Here is a 20365-nt window from a genome sequence, read left to right as displayed (position 1 = left end):
GACGATGACCCTGGGGAACCATGATATTGATAAAAAGTATATATCACGACGATGACCCTGGGGAACCATGGTATTGATAAGAGTATATATCACGACGATGACCCTGGGGAACCATGGTATTGATAAGAGTATATATCACGACGATGACCCTGGGGAACCATTGTATTGATAAGAGTATATATCACGACGATGACCCTGGGGAACCATTGTATTGATAAGAGTATATATTACGACGATGACCCTGGGGAACCATGGTATTGATAAGAGTATATATCACGACGATGACCCTGGGGAACCATTGTATTGATAAGAGTATATATCACCACGATGACCCTGGGGAACCATTGTATTGATAAAAGTATATATTACGACGATGACCCTGGGGAACCATGATATTGATAAAAGTATATATCACGACGATGACCCTGGGGAACCACAGTATTGATAAGAGTATATATCACGACGATGACACTGGGGAACCATCGTATTGATAAGAGTATATATCTTCGACGATGACCCTGGGGAACCACGATATTGATAAAGTTATTTTCACGACGATGACCCTGGGGAACCATCGTATTGATAAGAGTATATATTACGACGATGACCCTGGGGAACCATTGTATTGATAAGAGTATATATCACGACGATGACCCTGGGGAACCATTGTATTGATAAGAGTATATATCACGACGATGACCCTGGGGAACCATTGTATTGATAAGAGTATATATTACGACGATGACCCTGGGGAACCATTGTATTGATAAGACTATGTATCACGACGATGACCCTGGGGAACCATTGTATTGATAAGACTATGTTACGACGATGACCCTGGGGAACCATTGTATTGATAAGACTATGTTACGACGATGACCCTGGGGAACCATTGTATTGATAAGAGTATATATTACGACGATGATCCTGAGGAACTGTGTTATTGATAAGAGTATTTATATATGGTGACCCCGGGGAACAATAGCATGAAGCGGCGTCTTTGTAAATGCTTTAGGTGATCCAATATCAACTCCTATAAGATGTACTATAATTTAATAATCAAATTCTGAAAAAAACCATCCAAGTTATACTGTTATTTCTATGAATTAAGTATGTTTTTAAGGTACTACAAAATACCGCGCAATGCCACATTATCCTAGTGATCGGTGATACGACAACGTGAACCGGATATAGATAAGATTTCCAATGATTACCCGGGGTCACCGAACCAGGAAATTAGAACTGCGTTTTGGCCGCTTTGCACGTAAAATGTAAGTACTACTTTTCAATACTCAAACAGAAGTCTGTCAACATTATCTGTTATAAGCAATGTATCACATTGACTTTATTGAATCTCCATTTTTTTTGCTTTTCGAAACGGGGTATAGTTGACCCGTACCCATTCTTACTCGTTACCCACCAACTCGTACCCAAAATTGGCGAATTCGTGCCCAAAATATTTGGCGAGCTCGTACCCGTGATTGGCTAACCCGTACCCATCAAGTTTCGTTGTTTTTTTTTTCTCAATTTGATTACATGTATTAGATCTTAATTTCTTCTGTGTATCTGATTCAATATATCACTGGCCTATTCCAATACCTGGTAAAATCAGCAAATATCTGGTAACATGCTATATACTTTTCAAAATTACAAATACACTACAATAACAGTAATGTTATATTAACATACACATGCACTTTGACATATTTTACAAGGCATAACATCTGATAATTTTGTGTAAAAGTTACGTATAATTCAAAATCATCTTCCGTGCCCGTTGAGACTTCACACGGCAAATGTTCAATGATTAAAAAGCTGGTTTCCTTTTTGTTCGACTGTCTTGTTAAAAAAACCAATGAAACAAAATAGATCGTCGTTTTTAATCAAAGGAGGAAGTCAAATAAAAACAAATGATCCTTGAATAAACGAAAACAGAAATGTCAATAGAGAAACAATAAATATTGAGAAAAAAATGAATTGTTGCTGCCGTATAAATGATGTGGGTTTTTGTCAATAAAACACACGTTAATTTTTGTTATATCACAAATAAATCATATTTATAATCAAATATAACTAATGTTTAGAATGAATCTTGGTTTAACAGCGATGTTTATACATCGTTATTTCCTCATGGGTACGGGTTCGCCAAACTTGGGTACGGGTTCGCCATATGCTTGGGTACGAGTTCGCCAAATGTGGGTACGAGTTTGTTTGGGTACGAGTTTGAATGGGTACGGGGTCGCCATAATTCTTCGATATATCGATTAAGAATGTGACAATCGGATTTTTTTGGAAACAGTCCTAAAATCTTATGAGTTGTATCACGAAACATTTGTTTATATGAAATGAGAGACGTAAGGTGCGATAACAGAGTTATCGTTCCTTCGGAACGGATGTTAACCACGACAGTTTTAACCTACCAACACGCTTATAACCGTACAAGTTGGGTAGATTTTCTAATAAGGAAATAGACAGAAAGTTTTTAATGATATTTTACAGTTAAGTAAATCCTGGCGTGATTTATCTTCTGAGATAGTTGTTGACTCTACGAAAATTCATTTGAGGGAGAAATTTAGGGTCAAACAGGCAAAAATCGACATTTTCATCGCTAGGACTAGTTTCTAAATTCACCCTTCCAGGCCACGCCTCCAAGTGGCAACCGAAAATCACGTGACCACATACTCCGACAACGAATAAACGATGGCGGCCGCGGTTTCAAACACTGTTTCTTTTACGGAAATTCGCGATGATTTTTGTATGGAATACTTTCCAAATGTTACATTTTCTGAAAAATGTCTGACCAAGGGCACTATTTATTTTAAAGAAGGATATATTCACAATATGAAAGTGTCAAAAATGCATCTGAAATCACTGTGGGGGCTCGTTGTTACCGCAGTATGAGGAAAGGAGAAAAACCACATCTTCTCAATTTGTGCACATGTATTTGGTCAAAAGCGCATTGAGGACTCTTTCTGTCCTTGCACTGCTGGGTAAATATCTAGCATGTTCATTTGTTGTTGTTTCTGTTTCAATAAAACAGTGTTTCATTAGTTTATCTTAATTTGTTGTCATCTCATACGAACCATTCATTTCTTTTTTCTTCCTCTTCGTTTGAGACTTTGTTTGGTTTAGACAAACATACTTCCGTACTTTGCTACAAAACATAACATTATTGACAGAAACATATTCAACTTGAAGAAAATAATACTCTTATTTACTGTAGAGGCTTTCTTCACATGCCTTAATTGTTTATAACTCACTTACAGATGATCAGGAAGACACCTAAATGTACATGTACAGTAGGCACATTGTTAACGAGTACTGTACAGAAGGCTACAGTACAATGGGGGTTTGAAGAATTCTCTTGTCATGTTTGTCTGACCTTCCATCTCTATAGGAAAACCTATACCCCTTGACTACCACGACTACACAATGTAATTTAGATTTAATCATGATCACGAGTCACTTGATATTTCATTGGTTGCAGATGTCCACACACAGACGTTAAAAGTTTCCAACCTAGTTAAAACTGCTTGTTTTCTTCCGTCTCTTCATATTTATACATTTCATACATTATCACATGTGTATACCGTATATACTTAAAATTACATGTATTTTTACGTGTAAAATGATGACAACAAATCATACAGATAAAGAATTTTACACTTTATTAGGCCTAGTGAACAGGTGCTTTAAAATAGCACCTAATGCCATGAATAAACATGTACATGCCTGCTTTTCTCAAGTACAACTGTTCAATTTACATATTTATTCAACAGTTTGTTCACATTTTCAATTTGTTGTATTTTTTTTTTACTAAAACTAAAGCTTATATTCATTATTACCAACACTGCAATATATCAATAAATGATCTTATCAGGTTAACCAACATTAACTATGTAATAAAATGTGATCTTGTTATCAGATAAATTGGTAATAAATTGATATAAAATAAATGTGTACACTAGTTTATAAAATTTCTGAACAAATAATTTTAAAGTTTTAATACCAAATGTCTTCTAGTAAATATTGTATTAAGATCAAAGTTTTAATCTAATGTTGTAACTTACATTAACAATGTAATAAGAATGTGACATAACAATACATTATAGATCTGGAGGGAGATGTTCCCATATATAGTGGGGCTTGTCAAGAGTATTCAACAACTGAAACTTCTTGGAATTACTGAAGTTCCAGCTGAACAAGCATGCACAAGCATTCCACAGACACGACATATTCCTCGGGGAAATAAAATCAAGCCTGTGTCAGTCAACCAGGTAGTGGTTGTAAAAGCCAAAGAAACTCATAAGTAATCACTTATCATCCCACAAGTTGTCAAATCTGACAGGTACAAGACAATAATTCCCATCTAACCTAAATTAATTTCAACTATTATTTAAAGTCTTTAAGTGACATTAAATATCCGTTAACCACTACTTTTAATTAGCTACATATAGCATTATGTACAAAATCATAATAATTTTACAATGTAAACTTCTCTCTGTTATGGCTTTATGAAATTAGCAAAATTGTTGGCACTTCATTGCAATAGATGTGATCTTCAAAAATACAATGTTGTAACCATTAACACAGGTTTTTGAAATTTACTGAACAACACAAACAAATCCTGAAAAGTGTAGACTCACCAATATCAAATCTGAATTTAGAAGCAATACCAGTTGTATCCTGCAACCCTGTCCCTGTGTTACTTGGATCAGTACTGTCTTACCAGGTATGTTCATGTATGTTCATTTACTTCTTATGACTTTTAAAGCAATTTAAGTTATGCATACATGTACTACTTAATATAAGTTTTGAATAACAGTAAAAGACAGAGAGTTATTCAAAGTATTACATTAAAACAACATCTGTAGTTATAATTCTACTTATACTTCAAAACTGGGTTTTGCCACAGTGTGAGTAAACTACAAACAGTCCATACTTTATTGATGGATCCAAATATACTTGTTAGAATCAAGTCAGAGATTATATTAAAGGTCCTTGTTCTGCGGATGGCTCTCTCAACATGAATTCGGTGTTGTGCAATAGTTTGGGTGATGTTGACATTAGATGAAGTTAACTGACATCCTGATGAAACGAATGGAGGAATGTTAAGGTTTAAACCAAGATTATTAAGTTCCTCAGTAATAGTAAATCCCTTTTCAATAAAGTTTGCATCAAGAAGTTGTTGCAGTAGGGCATAAAATCCACTCTTTGCAGTTATTTCCTTGTCCGACATGGATCCAGTGAAAAGTTCACTTATAAAAATCAAATTGCCCATAGCTACAGTTTTCAGTGTAGTAGAAGATTTATAATCTGAATACATTTGTGACTGTAGTTTTAAGGAAGATGGATTCTGAGTTTTCAACTCTGTACAATCAATAATTGCAATCGACCTTGGAAATTCTTCCTTGTATTTAGATGGCATATTCGTAATAATGTCATTTTGATGAGGCCAGATAGGAATAGAGCCAAGACTAACATACATACAGTCAAACCTCGATGTATCGAAGTTCAAGGGACCGTCAGAAAAACTTCGAAACATCGAGACTTCGAATTATTCGTGGTTGAAATTAGACCGATGTTTTTTTTTACCATGACCAACTGTGGTAGTTGTGTACATGTCGTCTCCGTTCCGTAAACTTTATAATCATTGTATTTACCACAAGCAAAACAAAATAAAAACGAAGTATGCAATTAATCATATGTATTGCTATCGTTAGCAATACATACGTATATTATAAACAAGACTTACGTGTACTAGGCCTAACCCATGTACAAGTGTTCGTTTGGTAACTATTTAAGCGATGGTTAATATTACGGAATGAATATAAAAACGAAAACACGTTGTAAAAACGAAACTAAAAAGGAGGAACCGAAAGCGTTACAACACCTACAAAATACTTCGATTTAGAATGATCGATTTGCTCCAGTATTTATGCCAAAGTTGTGCAATGTAACAGTTTTGAGTATGAGTTTATTAATAATGTGGCTCGCTATTTACCGTTCCGTAAATTCTACAAACCGCTACCAATGGCGGCGGCGAACATCAAAAACGACCTAACTGTATCTTTGCCGTACTAATGATTTAATAACGCAGCTTGTAAAAACAAAGCACCGGGTATCGGCCTGATTAGTGATATTAATTATCTTGATGATATCAAGCAAGCAACACAAGCTGTCATAATCTCTATTGTCCGGCGAAGGGCCGTCGCGAGACAGCTAACGTAGGTGTGACAGCATGCCGCGGGATATCGGCGAACACCTGATCTGTACAGGTAAATTTTTATTCAAATCATCGAGTGTCAGTTACCTATGATTCTATAACAAATGGTCCATGAAAAAAGTTCGATACATCGAGAACTTCGATTCATAAAACTTCGATTCATACATGGGTTAGTTAGTAATGTTATATAGTGAAGAAATTCGGGACCAGACAAAAAAGTTCGATAAAGCGAGAAATTTGATTCATCGAAGTTCGAATCATCGAGGTTTGACTGTATGATCAATCCATGTTAGAAATAGTTCACTCACAGCCTGCACTGAGATGGAAAATCTGTATGCAAGGCCTTTTAGATCAAAATTGTGACAAAGTCTCATCGTTGTTAACAGAAGTTGATTATCAAGTCCCATATTCACTATCTCTTCTATTATTTTGATGTTGTGGACCTTGGGTAGTTAAAAACTGAAGCAAATTTTGAAATGTGGAATGTTTAAAGCCTGTATAGTATTCGAGTAAACCTTCAACACGAGACTCCTCATTAATAATACTATTCACAGTTAGTGGTGTCCTACAAGAAGTTTCACAGCTATCAGATATAGAACACGCAGTTGCAGTAGTAAAACTCTGTTGCTGTTCCACGATGGAGCGGTGTTGGCACAGGACCTCATACTGGTGTAGCTGTTCTTTAAGTCTTGTAATTTCAGCTGCGGCAGACAGAAGCTGCAAAGACGTATCTGAAAATGAGAGAAAATAAAATTAAAATATAATTTGTAGTTATTAATAAAGACTTTTCTATGTTTGTTTTCAATCTCAGTAGAATGTCCAATCATTAAATACCAGTCGGTCTATGTCTTGTGGAGATCCTGTTTTCCCTAAAGCTTCCAAAGTCCCATTACCACCTTGGTATCATGACTTAAAAGGGCCATCAAGGGTAGATAACCCTCCCTACATTGAGAAAGAAACCCATCCCCAGAGTGCCAGCTTCCTTTTCTTAGAGAAAAAAGAATAACAGCCTCTCAAATGCACAAAATCACGCAAAGGAAAAAAAGGTCCCACTGTTATATATATGATGTACTGGTCATGAGATATCTATCTATGACATGTACGGTCTAGGGGGAAGTAACCCATTCCGGATATTATATTCGTTTCATATTTGGTTTTATTAGTTTGTACCTGATTCTGGATAATTCTATCCAATTTTTGGTTTTATGATTAGTTACGAAGTGAGAGAAGAAGAATAAAAATAGACGTCCTGATGCGGTTTTGTCGAATCTTTTCACAGCTAAGGAAATGGATAATAACACCACTGAAGCTATGCTAAAAGACTTGTTTCAGACCAAATCAGTGGCAACTGATTATGGTAGTAGTAGGGAACAAATGGCAAGGGAAAGGTATGTTAGCATCGGGTCAGCCAATAACCTGCATGTTTGTGAATGTGGATTAGTCATCAACAATGAATTTCCTTATCTTGCAGCCACACCTGATGGTAAGGTTTGTGATAAAGGGGAGAGTGGCATACTAGAAATTAAATGTCCCTTTGTTGCAAGACAGATGACAATCATTAAAGCATGCAACAAAGTGAAAAAATTTGTACTTATTCAGGATGACAATGTTATAAAAATGAACAGGGAACATCAGTATTATGTACAAATACAGGAACAATTTCTTGTAACAGGTGCTCCATGGTGTGATATTGTGGTGTATACCACCAAAGATTTGTATATTGAGAGAATTCCAGCTGATGTTCCATTCATGACATCACTTTTACTTCAACTTTCATTGTTCTACAAATATCATGCTTTACCATATTTTAGAAAATAAAGCTCACCATATTTAGACACTAGCTTATGGATATATGAAAAGTTACATATACATGCAAGTTCATAGTTCAAATTTATAGGTATCTCCAATCAGTAGATCCTGTCTATCTATCCTGTCTAATACAGATTTATTTGTGAGATGAGTTGATTTTCTTGCTACACATCATTTCAAATAGTATTTTAGTACTTTGTAATGTTTCTTACTGTGGTATTATACAATGGACCTGTACATACCTGAACCTATATCTTGTTCATGAGGTTTTTGCAATGGTGACGGTAATGGAACATCCTGATCAGTGGACATATGCATGTCGACCTCTTCATCCTTATGATCAGGGTTGTCAGGGTTTTTTTTCTAAAAAGATAGGTATTATTAGTTACCAGGTAAATCATCAACAATTTTTTTTTATTTAAATCAGACAGACTTTGTTTTTAATCCAAAAGAAACATGATTTTGTTATAATAGGTTGTAATATTAAGAACTGATAAAGCTTTTTCACCTCAATTAAGACTTAATATTTCACCCCGCACCAGTAATTAGAATAACATTATTAACTTGCAGTCTTGCAAGGTGGTGTAAATAGAAATATGTACATATTTTTACTCAACGACTAATCATTCATAATTTTGATGTGTATGTCAAACTATATAAAATCAAACATCACTGAGTAATAATATAATGATTGAGTCAATGCATGGATAATTTATTGCTTCAGTGTAAAAATGTACATGATTCACAGCTATATATTGGTGGTAAACAATGAAGTTTATTTTGCAACCATGTTCTAAGTGTCTGTTTATATGTTTCTCAAAGTTCAATTAAGAATGGTAGATGGGTGATTTACAGAAATGCTGATGTAATTATGAGAGAGATACAGAATAAATTTCTTGAAAAACCATGTTACTCCTGGCCCTGTCTATCTATACTGTAATGGTGTAAAAGGAATGGGATAGTGTTTATTAAAATAATATTGGCACAGTCTACCATGGCTTACATGTACTGGCGACCTGGTTCAATTCCTAGTCTGGTCACTTCTACATGTAAATAACATTCAGTGAAAATTTCTAACCTACTCTGCTGACGTTGTCGCCAATGTGACCTGCTTCTTTGTACAGAGCTTCCATCTGCAGACAGAGGATCAGGAAATCCAGTGATGGTCCATCACCACCTACAATTAAATGCTATGATGAAAAAAAAAGACAGATTAACAAGACATTGGAATATAGGTTTACATTACAGAACTATATCTACTGTAAAGAAGTTATTCGAGTATAAGATGGAAGCAAGTTCTAGATATACTTATTATAATGTACCCGTATGTGCATGTACAGGTATATGTGTATGATGTTCACACATCAGGGGCGTAGGAAGCGGGGGGGGGCAGGGGGGGCAATTGCCCCCCCGTTTCCGCAGAATGGGGGGGGGGGCAAACATGTCTTTTTGCCCCCCCCATTTTCGCTGAGTGAAAGATGAATTTCTTTATATATCTTGGCAAGACAATCAAATCATTATTATTTTGAGTTACACAACAATGTGCCGATGGTGTGGATCCGGTATGTTCAGATCGAGCTGGGTTGCATAATGATATGACAACACTCACAATTATCATTTCTAAATGCAGGTAACTTTAAATCGAAAAATTGCCGTGTTAAGAATGCTTTAAAATCATCAAAATACAAATTCGTAATATTTTTTCTCGGGGAGACCCCTGTGCCCCACAAAAAAACCCCAAAATCTCGCACCTACAGCGCTCGCAAATTCAACAAAATGCAACGTAAAACTCATCTCAGCCGTTCTAAATTGTCAAAAAATTTCCCGGGGGGAGACCCCCGGACCCCCAAAATAGTAAAATCTCGCGCCCTTCGTGCTCGAAAAAGCATCAAAATACATTGGAAAACTCATTTCAGTCATTCTAAATCCTAATGTTTTTCCAGGGGATACCCCAGACCCCCCAAACTCGCACGCTAATTTGTGTATTCATTATTAGCTCACCTGGTCCAAAGGACCGAGGTGAGCTTATGGGATACTGCAGCGTCCGGCGTCCGGCGTCCGTCAACAATCGACTTCTTCTCCATAACCGCTGGTCGGATTTCAACAAAATTTGACTGGTAGCATCCTTATGGGCTACTAACTGAAAATTGTACAAATGATGGGGCTGACCCCCCGGGGGCCTGAGGGGCGGGGCCAAAAGGGGTCAATTTGGCTATTTCCATATAAACAACTTCTTCTCTGAAACCAAGCATGGGATAGCACCCATAATGCAATGGTAGCATCCTTATAGGGTGGGGATTCAAAATTGTACAAATGATGGGGCTGACCCCCTGGGGGCCTGAGGGGCGGGGTCAAATGGGGTCAATTTGGCTATTTCCATATAAACGACTTCTTCTCTGAAACTAAGCATGAGATAGCACTCATAATGCAATTGTAGTATCGTTATAGGGTGGTGATTCAAAATTGTACAAATGATGGGGCTGACCCCCGGGGGGCCTGAGGGGCGGGGTCAAAAGGGGTCAATTTGGCTATTTCCATATAAACAACTTCTTCTCTGAAACAAAGCATGGGATAGCACCCATAATGCAATGGTGGCATCCTTATAGGGTGGGGATTCAAAATTGTACAAATAATGGGGCTGACCCCCCGGGGGCCTGAGGGGCGGGGTCAAAAGGGGCCAATTTGGCTATTTCCATATAAACGACTTCTTCTCTGAAACTTAGCGTGGTATAGCACCCATAATGCAATGGTAGCATCCTTATAGGGTGGTGATTCAAAATTGCGCAAATGATAGGGCTGACCCCCCGGGGGTCTGAGGGGCGGGGTCAAAAGCGGTCAATTTGGCTATTTCCAGAACGCTTCTCGACTTTACATATAGTGACTACATTATGCAAATTATGTTATGTTGTGCTTGTCGGTAAACTCGAGAAGCGTTCCGAAGAACAAATGAACATGGCGGTGACGGTTAAAGTAAGTGAGCTACACGATGTTTAAATGGAGCTTCAACAAAGTACGGGTCATGACACCTCCAAAGGAGATTGTGGATGAACACAGTTATGGGTAGTGGTTAGCGCCACAAGCGTAGATTTTGTGATTTTGGCTTGGTTTTTGAGGTACCCATTAGAGCCGAGACGACATTTCGACCGGACAGGGAAATGTCTACCTAGCATATTTTTCGTAAATTTCCCGATTCATCAAGCCATAACTTCGTCAATACTTGGCCAATTTTGTTCATCAAGCACTCAATGGAAATATAAATTATTTCTCTTTGAAATATGTTATCTGTCAATGTTGTATAGAACCCATTTATTAAAATAATCACGGTTTGAAAAAAATAGGTCTGTTTTTCTCGACCGCCGAGTTCATACCCTTGATATTATAATATATGTATGTATACTATTGGTTAAAAAAATTTCGTGCCAGGTCCCTGTGCTCATAGCCATCCATTTCATCAAACATGCACGTTCTATTGTGTCAACACAGTAGTTTCTTTTCGGCAACTTTAAATTTCCCTCGTCGTCGTCGTCATTTTCTCGTAGTATGGAAATCATCTTTAATCTCGACGGATTGCTATATTTGAGTAGATATAATATTCATTTGTTGTATAGACTAAGGTTAGTGGTGCTTTTCGGTGGTCAGTCTGAATCGGAGATGACCTGGCCCGATACCAAACGGTGTCGGCTTATTCCAGGTTTTCGAGTACTACTGCGCTCTGGCCCTAAACCAGACGTCTATCTGTCATAATGTCTAAGTCTGGTGTCAGGGTCAGAGTATCTCGGGCTACCTACTGCACATAGCAGAAACATATATGTTTCTGCACATAGTGACATACCACAGGAGTTTGACGTTCTGTCAATAATATATAGTATAAATATATATATATAATACCCCTATATACTATATATATGTTTTTATATAGATATAGGGGTATTTTTTATATATATATACTAAGTTATGTATTATTGACAGAACGTCAAACTCCTGTGGACATACCCGACATACACAGTCAGACTTCTTACACAGCTTATAATTACATATCAGGGTATAGCAATGTAAATCTTGTACATTTCTTGTGTGTGTGTGTTTGTGTGGGGTGAGGGGGTTGGGACAAGTTGCAACCTGAACGACATCGGGCATTACCAACATAATGTGATTTATCTTCCCTCGGTAGCTCCGGTTGCGACAAGTTGTCGGAGGTAATGGCGGACAATCGAACACGCGCTCTGATTGGCTAGATTTTCATAACAACAGCGTTGCTAGCAACGACCTGGAAGGGTGAACGTCCAAGCAAAAATTGACGAGTGATCCCTTCACATGGTTCGTATTAATGAAAAATTCTGTTTACTTTATGAAAAAAATTACTTAATTTATAAAACGTTTTACAAGTCTTGCAATTATATCCAAATATTTATTGGGGATTGCGGGAAAATGGGAAGTGTGTGTTGTTTCCGGCATTGAACCGCACAAAGAAATGCCAACGGCAAGCGCCATCTGGCAGGAGGAAGGTGTTGTGTCAATATTGTAACGTTATATCCGGTTTGAACCGGTGTTGATGTTGAAAGCCGCCTCGCTTTTCAAGTTACAGTCGTCAATATCGGGTAAGTAGGCCTAATTGTGTATTTTACTTGTTAGGCTATATGACGATCGGCGGATGTTAGTATCGTTATCTTATATTTGAGGTTGATGTTGTCTATTATCATTGCGTAGGCCTACTGCAGTATCGAGTCTGATTATGACAGCGACTGTAACAGTTAACGTCACTGTACCCAAATTGATACCAATACACGTATATTTCTCTTATATGACATTTGTTGTTTTTGTATGCTTCACTTTTTTCTGTTTTGTTTTCAAAAAAGAGCATACTAACTTTATTTTGATGCTTTGTTTTTCTTATTACAGTGCTTATTTTTATTGTTAGAATGATTTATATCATGTCTCGAAATTTCTAGTTTTGTCACATGATGTGTACCCAAATTGATACCCAGCAAGAAAAAATGTATACAATTAAGAAAAATCAATTTATATAGATTTTTGTCATTTTACTTTATAAAGGGGACGTATTTGCGTTTATTATAACAAGTTATACTGAATACAGTTATACATTTTACTTTAAAAATTGTACAAGTGTTTTCACAACAGTACCTGTGCTAATTTGGTTCCCCGTAACACCACATAATGACTTGTGTGATATTTCAATGATTTAAAATCAGTTTTCTGTGGCATTCACCTAAGCTTATATAGTTCCAATGTGGTGTATATGTCAAAGGACCACTATCAATTATTTTTAATGATTGTAAAAAAATTCAATGTAATAGTAACAGTTTTAGTAAAAATTAAGATGGAGAAATAACGCTATATAAAGAGCAATTTGAACGTGACTAAATAAAAAAATAATGTGTGGCAACTATATTTTTTCTATTTCTGTTTAGTGTTTATATCTTAAATTTCATAATTTAAGAATATTTTCTTTGAGGAGGCCTTACGCTTTGAAAAAAACACGATTATAATACAAATAGTAATTGTCGCACGGCCACATTTCTAGGGATTAACACGTTTCAGACAGAGTTATCAATTTCAAAGTTATCTTTCAGAGAAAATAACAGAAATAGTTACATAAAACGAAGCGTAATTATCAATAAATGATGCATCTTTGGTATCACCACTGAGAAATGAGGTAAACTTTAACAACACAAATGTTGTAGGTATTTTTTCAATTAGGGTATCAATTTGGGTACAGTATCAATTTGGGTACAATGACGTTAGATATGAATTAAAAATAACTCGTAAATTGACAGTCTATTGTACAGACTCTGAGACAGAGACAGATGCCGTTTGAATATGTTTCTCCTAATATATTGCTTGATTATAAATGATTTAATTGCTACCTACTGCTAGTAGACTAGGTAGTTAAGATGAAATATGATTTGTTGTCAGCTGTTTTCGTCTGCAGTCTAAAAATAGACTTACCGAGCATATGACACGTCCATGCGACAATGTCAGGCAAGGGATAACGGTAAACCAAATATCATGAATACAGACGTATAAAGTGACAACTAAAGAAGGCAAACCTGAAAAATCTGGTAGTTTGATAATGGATATAATTAACATTATATGCACTTAGTATGACACATACCCTACATGTATGTACATTGCCTTGTAAGTAACTGTTCACTTAGAATAGAGGGAGGGGGTGGGGACATAGTTAACAACAGGTTTTTTAAAATTAATTGTACTGAATGCCAAACACTCAACAGCCTCTTCAGTTTCAAGAATTTCAGAAACCAACTAAATTTTTAGGCTAATTGATTTTTTCTTATTAAAAATAATTATAAAAAAATGTTCTCTAATTTGTCCAATCTAATTAAAATAAGACTTGTAATTCTGCTCCACTACGATACTCTACGTTACGCTCCAATACAAGATCTAACGATGCCCCGTTCGAGGTCACCTCAGCATGACCTCTGGCCTAGAATTGGAACATCTCGGGATGTACTATTATCCGTTTACACTTCCGAATGAATCAACCACACCGAAGATTCCGTAGGCGACACGCTGATTGGCTAACCATAGGGGTCATGCTGAGGTGACCCCGAACGGGGCATCGTTAGATCTTCTATTGGAGCGTAACGTAGAGTATCGTAGTGGAGCGGAATTACAAGTATAATTTTAATTAGATTGTAATTTGTCTAAAAAGGCAAGAGCAGTATATAATGGAGTAGGTTGGGGTGATTCTCCTCCGGGACGGGGAAAATTTCAATTTCTATGTTCAATTTCCGGCATTCTAGTGAATTTTGGTACTGAATTTGCAGATCTAAAAGCATCCATTTTATCTTCCTCAACTAAATATGTACATATCTGAAATATAACAGGGTTACTGTACTATGACATTTTGGCAGCCTGATTTTTTTTCATCAGCCCCGGGCTGCCAGGCTACTATTAGTATCGATCCCTGAACATGTAAAGGCTACAATAATAAGGCTAAATAATAATAATAAAAAGTATCTAAATAGTTCATTTCTGTGTCTTATGTACCAAGAATTTAGTTAATTGATTTTCATATCCTACAGCTGTAGCATGTAATTCAAGGATTGACAATGATATATGTGTTTCAAATTCGGATGTACAAAAGAGGTCCTACAGAAAAAACCCGGAGACTTTTACATGAATATTAATTTAACGTCTTATTAACGGCCAGGGTTGTGTAAGGATGTGAGGTTTGTTGGTGGAGGAAAGCCAGAATACTCGGGAGAAAAACCACCGACCAGTGGTCAGTACCTGGCAACTGCCCCAAATGGTATTTGAACTCGCGACCCAGAGGTGGAGCTAGCTTTAGGCTTGTGGTAATATGTCTGTACATCTAAACCACTTGGCCACCGTGGCCCAGACTTTTACATGGTTATAATATTTAAGACATTTAAAAAATGTAAATGTCATGCCATTATAATATCTAAATTAAATTCAGAATCAGTATTAATTGCAAGGTCATTTAAAGTGAATAGTCGGGCAAAGAAATCCAGTCTAAATGCGTTCATTGGCATTCCAAAAGTTCTCACATATTAATACGACGGTCAAGCTCTGCTTAGTTTCCCAGTTCTGACCATTAAAGTAAAGAAAAGTTGAAAGCATTGAAAGCGAGGCTGCGTGGAAATGTAACCACGGACATAGTGAGCCGGGAGGACGTTTTAGAATTTCCATACTTTAAATTGATTTCTTCGTACGCAGACAGATTTTGACGAGAGATTTTATTTTTCCATTTCATAAGAAATTATACTGCATACATTCACACCATTTTTACCGACTTTAGCCATCCTTGCCCGACTGTTCACTTTAAGGAGATGATAGAAGAAAGTTGGAGTACCCACAGAAAAATCACTGACCAGCAGTCAATACCTGGAATCTACCACACATGGGATTCAAACTCGTAACCCAAAGGTAGTGGGCTTGTGGTAAATATGTCAAGACACCACTTAACCACTCAGCACCCACAGCCCCTAACAAGCTACTCCATCTTTTTCACCTTCTGAATCATTTAAAACAGTGCGTTCTCTAATAAGTGACCAATACTGATGAAACGGCGGCAAAGAAAATTAATCAGAAAGTTGAAATTAAAGTGATCATGAAGTCATTTTGCAGGGACAAATATTATGCAATCATTGTAAGTTTGGCTTAAAATTGCAGGTAGAAAATAAGATTTTCATCTTGAATAGGAAAGGGGAGGTAATTGGCTGAATTGCTCACTTTCAAGTATTCAGCTGACATTCATTTCAAAACTTCCTGGTACCTCTTAATAACTTGTTGGGTGTCATATAATCCATATTACATGAATTCTGGATATTAATTTAATGTGTAGCATTACATTGTAATTATAGGATTCTCTATTATATGATAAAAAAAACCAATGTTAAACAGTTTATTCTTGTTCTCTAAAATGTATGTATTTGTAAGGGATTGAGTGTTCGACGAGGACAATATTGTTTATTATCAATTTCATTTTCTTACTTATATGAGGAAAAACAGTTTCTTTTTGATAAAATGGGTATAGGGGAGTTTTTTTACATGATTATTCATGAACATGCATATTTTAATGCATATTCCAGGGTACATGTAAGAACACAAAACTTGTGATGTCATATACATGACATTTCCAAATCTTTTATATTGGGTATCGTGTCATTATTTATATATAGTGTCATTATTTATATATCAGAATCTGGATTTTTGAATATCATGCCGTGCGCGTCCTCCGCCGCTTCCCGTGCGTTAATTTTGTTTTTTCATCTTTTTTCATCGATTCAGCAGCTTGATTTGGAAACTTGTAAAGCTACAGAAGTAGTACATTTTTTAGACTGCTATCAAGCACTATACCGTATAAACTTGCATAGATTTTGACAAAGAATTACTCATTTAGACTATATGCTGAAAGAAGACAAGTATCAGACTGAAGAAAGTTTAAGTGATGGCTGCATGGTGCCCAAAATATCCTGCAATATGGAGTTATCTCCCCCTACTGACAGATTCTTTGGAAAAAACGCAAATGTATAAATGATATGTATATCCCTTCACTGACTGAACATTTTTACAAGAATTCTTTCAAATTCGTTACATAGATAACATAGTATACATGGTATTTATGATACAGATGAAACTCTTTGAAATCAATATATATTATTGTTATTATTGTATAACGACATGATTTTAACTTTAAACATTTTAAAGTTTTTATCACTGAACTTTGTCTTGAAAATGCAATAACATCACAAAAACAAACATTCTTCATGGAACAGTATGTACTGTAAAAGCAATCTAAAGTTGGTCCTAATAGGAAAAGATATTAAAATTAAAAACAATCAATTTCTCCATTACTACTGAAAACTGACTTTGAAGTATTACCCGATAAGCTGTCCTACCTCCATGACAGAAACCACATGAGAAGTTCTAGCTAATTTGGATTGAATCAAGGGAGGTAATTCTCTAAAGCATTTTTGAGCTATACAGTATTTCCAAGCATAATGCTAAATATTTAATTCTATTATAACTGCTCTTCTTTCATAGAGTTATACCTCCCCTTATGATTGCCCACCCCCCCACTGGTACTATCATGGATTTAAGTATTCTTATTGAGAAGAATTAATAGCAGATTTTCTGTATAATAAAATGTTTGTCCCTGGAGACAGTGTGATATGAAGGTTTATTTACCCTAAGATGTAATATTCCTCAGGAAATATTTCATCTTCAGATAAATAAACCTTCATATCACACTGTCAAAGGGTCCATAAATGTATATATAGAATTGATGAAAAATAATTCAGTAGACCCATACCTAGGCTAAGGCAGATTACGTTTGCAGCATGCTTGGCTGAAGGGCTACTATGATTATGATTTTGATCAAATGAATGACCTTGACCTTCATTTAAAGTCACAGTTACAAAGTCAAATAAACTAAAATTGTAAAATGACTTTAAATTGTTGGATATTGTTTCCTAAGCTTATGAACGCTCTCTTTTAAGAGCAAAAGCAAGAGTTATATTCCGTTCGCAACATTCCTTCATACAGACAAAATAGATCATGTAACATGATCCTTGTGCGTTATTCTTCATTCAATTTCCATACACGTTTGCACTGTATACATGTACATTTATATGCATAGCGCATACTTTGGAGAATTATCACGAGTTATCATGGTCCTTTACGTCTCTCATTTCATCTGCAACACCCCTTATGGTGTTGCCCCACTAGTACTAGTAATTTAACTGAATAATTAGCCCATTTTTATTACCCTAAAGACATTGCTCCCATATAGTACAATATCCATCATAATGCATTAATACGTCACAGTAGAAACATTATATTTTAGATGTACAATGTATATATGTTTCTGTTCGCAGTGGACATGCTTTCTTACCACTTTATTACCTCATGGTTCAAGTGATATTATACAATTATCGACCTATTTTTAGGTGGATGCAGTGAGTAATCAACCCGAGTAAGAGCAGAGGGTAATATTATTTTCAAGGGTTGATAACTCATCGTATCCACCTGAAAATAAGTTGATAACTGTTTTATTATATGACATTTACAGGATATTAACCCGTTCTTTAAAATGACTTAACTTCAATAAACAGGATATTTGCAATTGTTCTTTTTACAAAAGTAGTTTATCCATTACGTGTAGTATATGTTTTCATCGATTAAACATAGTTATGCATAGCAATAATCTCGGAATAGTGTTTAATTCTAATAAATAGAGCAAGGCCAATTATTTTCTGAATTTGAAAACCGATTATAATCGATAACTGATCAATTTTGACATACCAATTAATGGCGATGATCAATTTGGAAATCAAATTGATTCCCATCAATTAAATATTAATTATCTACTTCTGGCATTTCAATGTTGAAAAATTGTTCATGATTTTTATCATGCTCGTGTGTTTGGGAGGGTGGAGGTGGCTGATATAGCTCTATGGTCTGTTTTACTAAGCCTCGTAAGTTAATATTATGCTAGAAAAGGTACAGAAATATATGTTAGCTATTTCTGATATAAAGTCATATAATTCAGATTTTAATTTGTAAATATTTGATATGTTAGTGTAGTTTTATTTTTCTTGTTTGCCATTTTTAATATATTGTAGTTTTCTAAAAGTTAGCATTCAAATTCTTATAGATAATCTAAGGACAAATACATACATGTAGATGTAGGAACACCCATGGGAAATTTAGATTTAGGGATTTCTTAGGATCATATAGGTAACAAAAGAAGGAATTCGTAATTATTTGTTAACTTAAAGATGCTCCACCGCTGACAAATGGTATTTTTTCACTATAAAAAACAGGTGCAAACGATTTAGAATTTTTCATCAGTTACAAAAGTTACTTACTTTACACCATACCATTACCACCATTGAAAAGTTTGAGCTTATTACCAATTATTGTTCAAATGATTAATATCATTTATGCTCTGTCGGCGGTGGAGCATCTTTAAACTAAGTTAAATTAGCGAGGCAATTCTAGACGGCACGATGTGTAAAAGTATTTACTCATAAGATTTCGGTTTTATTTCCAATTGTAACACAGATGTCACACAACTATAGGCCAATTAGGCAGATAAGACTGTCCACTTAGCAGGACAATAGAGCTTGGGTAGGCACATGAATCCTGTTGACCAACAAACAAGTTCTTAGGTCGCATAGGTGTTAGGAACGCTATGCGGGTGCGCAAATGGTTACCTGAGAGGATTAACGGAGGCGATATGGTAATTGTCGCGTGGGTCCAGGGTCACTTTGCATCCTGACCACGACAAATAAACATCGAACCTAACCTCTGCCGTTTGTTCTTCTCAACAGGTAAGACCATTTCAAATTACTTTACTTTTAATATTTTTCTGTTAATTTTTATAAGGAATTTATTCTGTAATAATTGAAATATTGTATTTATATATATATTGTATATATAATATAGCATTCATTCTTAAAGGCCCACTACCTTTCCGAAACAGCTTTAATTTTTAAAATGGGAATGTAAAACGAGATCGATAATTTCGTAGAGTCGCAAAAGTTATGAAGTTACCGTTAATACTACACATATCATCACCCTCTGAATAATTGCATTAAAATAAATAAAATGTTAATTTTCATAATGCGGGTCGTCTTATGTTTCCCGCCATCGTCCTAAATACCGCGCGGTAGTTGACTATCACTGCGCCAGACGGCAAAACAGCGAAATGACACTCCGCGGTTTTCATGTCACGCAGATAATCTTGCATATGTTTGGTGTTGTAACGTCATCTTAAGCCATCGATATATATTTTCTGACATTGTTAATGTTTTTTAA

The 20365-nt window shown here is 35.8% G+C and overlaps 2 protein-coding genes across 6 annotated transcripts in view; one reads left to right on the top strand and one right to left on the bottom strand.

The window, feature by feature from the left end:
* The first annotated feature begins 1168 nt into the window (after positions 1-1168).
* The window catches only part of LOC138307638 (NXPE family member 3-like), a 58105-nt gene continuing 38908 nt past the window's right edge, over positions 1169-20365 (top strand). For 2 of the 5 annotated variants that reach the window (XM_069248445.1, XM_069248444.1), the window contains exon 1: positions 1169-1271. In XM_069248445.1, coding sequence (XP_069104546.1) covers positions 1207-1271 — 65 coding nt within the window. In that variant the 5' untranslated portion in view covers positions 1169-1206. Of the gene's footprint in view, positions 1272-12206; positions 12353-19609; positions 19879-20365 lie in introns of all 5 variants that reach the window. The other 3 variants (XM_069248448.1, XM_069248447.1, XM_069248449.1) reach the window with 3 other exon arrangements.
* Positions 5548-12271, bottom strand: LOC138307640 (uncharacterized). Its single transcript, XM_069248453.1, has 4 exons — positions 12176-12271; positions 9118-9225; positions 8278-8398; positions 5548-6957 (listed from the first exon to the last, which is right to left on the bottom strand). Exons 1-4 carry the CDS (start codon positions 12179-12181, stop codon positions 6623-6625), a joined length of 570 nt encoding a protein of 189 aa, XP_069104554.1. The 5' UTR covers positions 12182-12271; the 3' UTR covers positions 5548-6622.

The sequence above is a fragment of the Argopecten irradians genome, chromosome 14 (assembly GCF_041381155.1).
Source record: "Argopecten irradians isolate NY chromosome 14, Ai_NY, whole genome shotgun sequence".
In the NCBI taxonomy this organism is placed as follows: domain Eukaryota; kingdom Metazoa; phylum Mollusca; class Bivalvia; order Pectinida; family Pectinidae; genus Argopecten; species Argopecten irradians.
This window is presented reverse-complemented; position numbering and strand designations above follow the sequence as displayed.

Bases quoted from the DNA above. Each gene is read 5' to 3' on its own strand.
- LOC138307640 (XM_069248453.1), bottom strand. The intron at 8,399-9,117 runs GTAGGTTAGAAA...CTATCTTTTTAG, and splicing joins TTGGCGACAACGTCAGCAGA to AAAAAAAACCCTGACAACCC. The intron at 6,958-8,277 runs GTATGTACAGGT...TCTCATTTTCAG, and splicing joins TGAACAAGATATAGGTTCAG to ATACGTCTTTGCAGCTTCTG.